This window comes from Borostomias antarcticus (genome assembly GCF_949987555.1).
Source record: "Borostomias antarcticus genome assembly, chromosome: 11".
NCBI classification, from domain to species: Eukaryota; Metazoa; Chordata; class Actinopteri; order Stomiiformes; family Stomiidae; genus Borostomias; species Borostomias antarcticus.
Window position 1 is genome coordinate 19,403,331 of NC_140244.1, and position 8,925 is coordinate 19,412,255.

The window sequence follows — 8,925 nt, forward strand, 5'->3', positions numbered from 1 at the left end:
GGGAGTGCATAGGGCGAGGGAAGAGGAGAGGGCCTGAGAGACAGCACATCCTGTGTAGCCTCGACCAATGACAGGAATCTAATAATAGAAAACATCTGATGAATCTCATGAGCTCACCAGAAGGGAAGTGAAAGCGTTTTATATATCACAGTTGTCAGGCACAGATTATGGCTCTATTGAAACTATCATCTCTGATATTGTTTAATGAACCACACATTGGAACAGACAAAGTATCACGAAGAATCATGTTTGTGCCTTAATACCACATTCCACAGAATGTGTCAGGACACAACACTATGCAACAATCAGTTAGAAATCGTCTAGGCCATTAATAATCACTGGTTAAAATGTAGTTGCATACACATTCATTATCTATGGCTTTGCCTTGGACAAACACTGCACAGTATGTTAATGATAAAACCATGTTGAGTTTGTGTGACCATATATTTTTATTACACACATATAAAGCATTTGACAACTGACCTTTTACTGAAGCTCATTTAATTGAAGCTCAACCCCCCCCCCCCGATGATTTAACGTAGCCTGTGCATGCCCAACACACTCCGTGTATGAAATTGTTGTTTTTTGTCTTCTGAGCTGATCAATGTGCTCGTGGGAGTAGGGCTAACCTAGCCAATACTGCAGAACTACAGACCAGGCACATCCCTCCTAACACTGGGTAGGGACAGGTGATGGAGAGTGTGGGCGGAGCCTAGCTCAGGCCCAAGTTAGTTAACTAGTACTCCCCCAGCAGTCTCCGCTTCTGTCTGGCTCAGCGTTGGAGAGTGACCCCATGCCTCCAATGTGACTCCAAGCCTCCAAGATTCCAATGTGTCCTTTGCACAAATTTCAATCATCAGTCGCTCAGAGGACCTCCGGGTGTTCGCTCACACTGGACCCTCTGTCCTATTTCCTGAATCTGTCCAGAGCAGATTTCTGTCCAGACAAGGCCCTCTCTTTCTTCTCTTTTTCTTTCCTCTCTTTCTCCGTCTTCATCCTGTCCTCCACTGTTTGCCGGATCACATCCTGAGGGGAGAGAGGGAGCAGAGAGTTAGAGAAGAGCGATGGTGGAGGTTTAAATGTGTTCAGACGATGTTCAGACCGTCTCTAAATGGTCAAGGAACCTCTCTTACCCTCTGGTCCTCATGAGCCACTTGTTTTTTGCGCTTTTCCACTTTTCCACTTGAACTTCGACCTTTGGTCTTATGCCTGGGTTTAAACTTCTCCTTGGCGAGCGGGTCAAAGCCCTGGGGAAAGACCAAACCAAAACATGAACAGCAGTACTTCACGATGCTCCCTGTCCCTGAAATTATTTGGTTCCAACTCTTCACATCATGTATTACAGAGTTCAATGTTTAATAGAGAGCATTGCAAAAACATTGCAAGACAAAAGTGAAGCTACTGACCAGAGCCTGGACCCTATCCTGGTGCCGTTGCTCCCAGGTGGCCTGGTCAACCTGGCTCAGCTGGCCTGGGTCCAGACCTATAAGCTCTGGCTGGACCTTGTCCAGCAGGGCCTTGACCTCCCACTCCTGCCGTTGTTTGGCGCTGCGGTATGGGTTGGAATCCAGGCCATCGAAGTTAGGTTCTCCAGCGCCTACAGAGACAGTGGAAGGGAGGATATGCAGAGGAAGAGAAAGAAAGAGAAACTTGTGTCAGACACAGAATTTCAGGCAGTGTGTGTGTGTCTGTGTGTGTGTGTGTGCGGTGCTTACTGACCTGGTACAACCATGCTGGTGAAGCCATCTCCGTGCCCCACCCCGAGGACGTCTTCGAAGGGGCAGAAGTGTACCCCCCACACCGACCCTCTCACCTTGTGGGCCATGTAGGGCTTGGTCACTGGGCCGTTCCAAACATCTCTATACACCTGCACAGAAACAAACACAACATTATCACAGGATCAGAAACAGGGAAACAGAAGCTAGGTTGCCATTTTTCCATACTAGTTGCTTGGGTCTGTCTGCTGTTTTGAGGTCATTTGTTTTTAGTGTGGAGGAGAATGACACCTGGACTATGTCCCCTGTGGCTGCAGACAGCAGGCCCCGTTGGCTCAGGGACAAACAGGACGCTCCTGCTGGCAGAAAGTAGGACTGAAAGGGCTTGAAGGCTCTGATGTCATACACTTTCAGCTTCTTGTCCATGCCTGACGTCACCATGTACCTGCAGAGATATTGGAGGGGAGAGTGTCACAACAGAGCCCTTTGCTGGACATTCAGGGGAGTGCAGCACACAGCCGAGTTCAGAGACGACCATCGCCGTGGTTCTCGTTGCCACTCACGTGCCGCTCTTGTCGACGGTGACCGAGCGCACCCCGCCCTGGTGACACAGCATCTTGACCAGCGCCTCTCTCTGATTGGGCGACCAGAGGGTGACGGTGCCGTTAGAGTGGCCCAGGTGGACGATGGCGTTGTGGGGGTTCTGGGCCATCACGTCCAGTCGGCCAGCCTTGGTGCAGATGGCCGCCACCTCCTTCCCCACAGACACGTCCAGATACTGCAGGAAACCTGTGGCGCTCTGGACAGTGGGTTGGGGAGACGGATGACAATGAGTCTCTAACACAAGTGGGCAAAAAAAACATCCGCAAGGATTCTGACGTTGCAAAAGCACATGAAAACAGTGATGGTGAACACACCGCTGTGGCCAGCAAGAAGTGGTAGGGGAGGAACTGCATGCGGAGAACGTCGTTGAACTTGCGAATGCAGTGGAGCTCGATGCCTTGGTTGTCATAAATATACAGCCACTTCTTCTGAGCCACTGCAAACATTGACTCACTGTGGAGCCACCTGCAGGATAAAGAGAAAGATGCAGAAAATGGTTTAGGAGGGAGGAAGGTGTGTAAACCAAGATAAATATCCACGTGTATGTGTGTGTGTTGGGGGTATTGACTCACTTCACATCATTAACTGTCTCCATCACGTTCATCTCACACATCAGCTTCTTGGACTGCCATTCCAGGCAGGTCACATGACCTCTCCTCCCACCCAATAGCAGATGTCTGGGGTAGAGAGTGCACATCAATAAACATATGTCAGCTACATGTACAAAGTACTCTCAGAATCCTCTCTAACGCTGCAGACTAGTACGATGGCACTCACCGTCCAGCTCTGCTGTAATCCAGTCGATATGGCCCAAACTGGGACAGGTTCAGGTTGAAGTACTGGGTGAGATTGGGGGAGCGGAGGTCCATTATTAAAACCAAGATCAAGGGAATACATCCATGTGAAATCCTTGTGTGTCGAATCTCCACCAAACAGTCTCTCTCACCTTTGCCCCAGATGTAATATCCACAGCGTCAGCAATGTCCTCCTGTGAGATGGTGCAGGTGTCTTCATCCTCATCTCCCTCCAGGAACCTGACAGCGGAAGAGAGGTTCACCATTAAAGAGATTAGGGATGTTAATAGATTAGGGATGTTAATAGTTAATCAACTATTGATTAATTGCTGTTAAGAATTTACTCGAGTAAGATTTGGTTACTCGATTAATTGCTTGTTAATGCAACAGAACGTTTTTATGGAACAAACGTTATCAATGGGAGTTGCATGAAATGTAATCATGATTACATGCGAGCAAAGCTCAGTCCGGTGCAGGATGTTCTTCAGGACTATCGTTTGTTAAGGTTAATAGTTATCGATTAATGAAATTCCTTGAAATTTGCAACCCTAAAAGAGTTTATAAAAGCATGCTGTCCTACTCCTTGCCCACTATTTCAAGATCTGGGTAGCAGAGGCAGTCATGCTGCACCAACATCAGAGTGCAACCAAGTAATATGATCTTTAGAAACGTCTTTAGAAACGTCTTTTTAGAAATAGCTTCCCCACTTGCTCCAGCACGCTGTGCGCATTCTTGCTGGAGCAAGTGAGGAAGCTATTTCGTTTCTAAAGACGTTTCTAAAGATCATATTACAGAGGCATGTGAAAAACCACAACAGGCCTACGCTCTATGTAAGCACAACTAGCGATTCATAAAGACAGATTGATGAAAACAACCGTTTCGCAGCAGAAAATAGATTTTTTAGAAGCTGCATTCTCAGTGCCCCGTCCGCCGCCATTACATGGATATACTGGCTCGCGCTGGATTTTAAATTTCTTCTACAGGCCTCCAAATTACACCAAAGTTATCTCGTGAGTGAAACGTCTTATAATATCCCGTAAATAAGGTCCAGGTTGTCAAAAACGAGCATTCTCCTTTAAAATCACTCCTAGAGGTGTTTATGAGAGGTCACATGTGCTAGCAATACTAATGAGCAACACAGTGACACCTGTTAAGCTGAGTTAACGTACACCAAGGGTGTTTTAGAATGTTTGTAGTTACAGAATGTCTCTCTGTTCTAAAACTGGAGTCGTGAAGACTACAGTCTCACTCCTGTTAGATACTAAACGTTTAATTCGCCTTATTCACCTGGCAGCCATATTGGTCAGTCTGGCATGCGGATGCGGAAATGCCCGTTGACTTCAATGTTAAAAGTTCACTGTAAATCACCACTTCAAGAACCGAAACAGTCAAAATAACAGGCTGAATACACAATCGAGGTTACAAACTCATCATTATCAGACTGTTTTTCACTGCCGTTGTTTTCGTGTCTGGAAATACATGGAGGTGAATGAGCCATAGTTAGCCGTCAGCTGCATTCACTCCGATGTATTTCCAAACGCAAAAACAACGGCAGTGAAAAACAATCAGAGTCTGGTAATGATGAGTTTGTAACCCCGATAGTGTATTCAGCCTGTTATTTTGACTATTTTGGTTCTTGAAGTGGTGTTTTTATAGTGAACTTTTAACATTGAAGGCAATGGACACTTCCGCATCCGCACCCCTAATTACGTCAGACTGACCAATATGGCAGCTGAGGTGAATAAGGCGAATAGAACAAATTTAGGGTCGTACCCCTGCTTGTGCTGTTACGGTATGTCTGAAGAAGGGCTTGCGCCTGAAACATCACTATTGAGGTGCTCATGGGATATGCTCAGTGGAGCATATCTAGTGTGCAGATTCTATTTTTTTCAATTTTACTTGTACATCTGTCCAGTACATCTGTCCAGCACCTCCTAATTATTGTGTTTGGATGTGTGTGCTTTTGTAAACCATTTTGCAGTTCCAAAGCAGCATCAGGTTGCGGTAGTGGTAGAATTACCCTGCGTCTTCTGGGAGAAGGAGATCATGTCGTGCAGCTTGTTTCTGTGCGAGCTCTGAGGCAGCTTCAGAACGAGACACCAAATCTCTGAGTTTATACTGCAGTCGAGGAGGCTGGGGAGAAAGTGGGAGCAGAGGGAGAGACACAGGGGGATCTTAATTTATGATACCTGTTTCTGGAGGTAAACATAAATAGGCAGTCTCAGGTGGTGTCATCATAGTCTCTGATTGACAGTCCTGATAGGGAAAGTGTGAGAGCTTACCAGTTCACCCTTTTTTCCCCTCTGGAACTTCTTCAGCTTCTCATCTGGGATAGGTGCAGAGCCAGGGAATGGGTCGGATTTCTGGGGTTTCTGAGTTCATACAGCATTAAAGATGTCATGCAAAAGTGCGCTATGTGACAACCAGATGCTGTTAACCCTGATTTACCCATGGCAGAGTGGTTAGAAGTAGAACATGGATGGGGTATTCTCTCAAAATGTGATCGCTCATAAACATTAGTCTCTATTTATTTGTGACTTACCCCTGATATGAGCTTCCTTCCTCCTCTCTTCTCTTCATATTTTCTTTTCTTCCGTCCCCCATCCATCCTTGAAGTCGTCTCCTTCGGCTGCAGAATGGGCTCAGTCTTGTGTCCTTCATTCTGTGCTTCAGTTCCATCCTTCGCTCCCTCTTCCTCCGTGTCCTGCCAGTATCTCTTTACAGGCTGGTGTAACAGAATATACAGATGAGGTGAAAAGGTCCGAATAAAGGGGGAAGTACAGAGGTTAGCTGCTGTGAGTGGAGCTTAGGCTTACTACAATCAGTGGCCACCTAGCTAGCTACTTTACATGCAACTAACGTTAGGCTACGCCGCCAACAGAGAGCGATTTACTATAATCCCTGAACATCATTATTATTCTCATCACACTATTTGGATGATTTCTTAACCGTATCTACCTTTTTCTTTTTCCCCACGTGTGTATTTTTCAACGTTGTCTCCTCGGGGGCCGCCATCTTTTTTGTGTACGTTTTCACTTCCGGTAATACTATGTGTTACGTCATTAACCCTTTCTTGTACGCTAAACTTTAGAGTAGTTTTATAAACATGTATTATAACTGTGGTTTTAATATTCGTTTATTTTTTTAATCATAGTATCTACAGTGAAATGTTTTGGATTGATTTTTTGTATTATTTTATCCCGTTCCGCGGTTCACATTACAACCGAGCTCACGAGAGCCGAGGGCAGCCGTCTACTCCTCACCACTCACACGGCACTCACGCGGTCCACTTGCCAGCTTGTGCTTCTCATTATTATCTTTGGGGGAGTTGCTTGTGCACTGGAGGGATTTTTTTATTGGGAATTAGCCGTCGGATTGTATTCAGACATGAATGTACAGGCTGGTACTGTCAAGGATCACAGCCGACTGATGCACCCTCCCTTCCCGCGACGGAGGGTTATCAGCCGGGCTGGAGTTCCGTCTCTCATCGCTGACCAGCAGCTGCCAACTGGGTTAATGCTAGTTAGCTAGCTACATCGTAAATTCGTCAAACTGAATTGCCGTGTGCTGCATAGGAAATCATTAGACTATGACTGTTTACCTCAGTGATATTTTAGTATATTACGTTCCTGCCCGAGCCCTTAGGTCCTCAGATTCACTGCAATTGACCATTCCTCGCACCATAACTAAAACATATGGTGAATTATGGTGAATCTTTGCACTCTAACTAAAAAGTGAATCGAGCCAGCCAGGAGTCGAACCTAGAATCTTCTGATCCGTAGTCAGACGCGTTATCCATTGCGCCACTGGCCCAATATCTGAAGCTGCCTTGTCCTCATATGCCTCCAGATGATGGAACGAGCTTTCACTAGACTTAAAAAAAAAACTGGCACCGTGGATACATTAAAAAAAATAAAATCTGAAGACCTACCTGTTCAAAAGGGCATTTACTATTGGATGATAATAATGCAGGTTTTTAATTTTGTTAGCATAATGTCATTCCTATTTTACATTGTTTTCTCATGTCTGAATTTTACGTTTGTGTTTGTTTGTTTTTTTGTTGTCTATTGTATTTGCATTTTGTATTTATTATGTTGTGTAAAGCACATTGAGAGGCACGTTGTGTCTGAAATGTGCTCTAGAAATAAAGATTTATATATTATTATTATTATGAAGGGAAAAAATGACGCAAAAATAAACACTAGTGTGTATATATATAGCAAAACTCATGTCTGATGATATAAGTTGGTTCTGCAAGTTGGAGGGAGTCTGATATGTAAGATGTTCACTGCCATTTAGTTCTTTAAGTAATGATACATTTTTCTTTTTACAGGCGTGACAATTTCACCCCCAACTACAACTCAAGGGTCTGCGGGTGGCATTTTCCCAAAGCAGCGGGGCCGACACGGTTTGCCTGGAATGAGCCATCTCGGAATGAGGGAAAGGCTTTCCCTGACCACATCAGCCATCCCACCAAGCGTAGAAAGAAAATGCTCCCTGCGAGTGTGGAGGACAAAGGAAGGAGCTGAACCAGGCACAAACCACCTTGACATTGCTCCACAGACCCCTAGTACTTCAAGTGTTGTGGTGCTTGAAATTGAGAACGCGATGCTCATAAAAGAAAATGACAAACTGAAAAAAGAATTGGAGAAACAAAAACAAACTTTTTAATTTAGTCAAATCTCCTCCGACCCTGACAGAGTCAACTACTACACTGGCTTGTCAGATGCTGCCACTGTCCTCTTTTTGGAAGCCCTTCTTTCCAAGTTTGATCTCCAGTATCACTCTGTCTGGAATGTCAAAATAATGCCCCTAATCGATCAGTTGCTCTTGACTTTGATGAAGCTCCGACTAAATTGTGGCATCCTAGACCTTGCTACGAGGTTTAATTGCTGCCGTGCCAGTCACCAACATCTTCACCACCATCACCAGTGCTCTGTATGACACTTTGTATGTCGGCATGATGGAAAACAACATCCCCTCCAGAATGAAGAACCAAACATCCCTGCCGGAATGCTTCCAGCCATTCCCCAACTGTCGGATTGTGCTGGACTGCACTGAAGTGGCCACCTCCAACGCAGAAAGACTGGACACCCAGAGTCATCTGTACAGTCATTACAAAGAACGCACCACACTTAAGGCTCTGATCAGTGTGGCTCCCAACGGAGTTATAACCTTCGCCAGTGACCTATACGGTGGACGTACATCGGACATAACGATAACATCTGACTGCGGAGTGCTCCAACAGCTAGAACCAGGTGACATGGTGATGGCAGACAAGGGCTTCACTATTCGTGACATTTTGCCAGAGGATGTTTCACTGAACATCCCAATGTACCTTGTCAACGGACAGTTCACAATAGAGGAAGTCAACCACAACAGACTTGTTGCCAGTGTGAGGATTCATGTGTAGCGTTCCATTCAGCGCCTGAAAACGGTTAACATTTTGGCCTACATGCCATACCAGTATAAGAAGCATGTCAACAAGATACTGAAAATATGCAATTGTCTCACAAATTTACAGAAACCCATTCTCCGTGAAATAGCATGAATTGACTGTCACTGTCGACCACATTGGCATCATCAGCCCTGAAGGTTTTATTTATTTATTTATTATTATTTTATTTTATTTATCCCAGGATTTTGTAACCCCATTTTTTTTATCACCCAGTGCCAATGAACGTCCTGAACATTTTTTGTATAGCCTGTCACTTCACACATCACCTTCAGTCACTTAACACAACATCACCTGCAACTGCACCCAGACCTACAACCTGCAGCTGAAGCCCACCCTCCTGTGTCTTCTACCTCTC

The 8,925-nt window shown here is 45.3% G+C and overlaps 1 protein-coding gene across 1 annotated transcript; it reads right to left on the reverse strand.

Moving 5' to 3' along the window:
* Positions 1–258: 258 nt before the first annotated feature.
* wdr46 (WD repeat domain 46) lies at positions 259–6,127 on the reverse strand (the record flags this gene model as incomplete). The annotated part of the gene is made up of 14 exons (XM_084445353.1): positions 259–1,026; positions 1,134–1,247; positions 1,407–1,597; positions 1,720–1,867; positions 2,007–2,160; positions 2,279–2,514; positions 2,633–2,783; positions 2,891–2,995; positions 3,096–3,157; positions 3,265–3,352; positions 5,133–5,245; positions 5,395–5,484; positions 5,655–5,837; positions 6,071–6,127. 14 exons carry the CDS (start codon positions 6,125–6,127, stop codon positions 907–909), a joined length of 1,812 nt encoding a protein of 603 aa, XP_084301479.1. The 3' UTR covers positions 259–906.
* Positions 6,128–8,925: the final 2,798 nt, after the last annotated feature.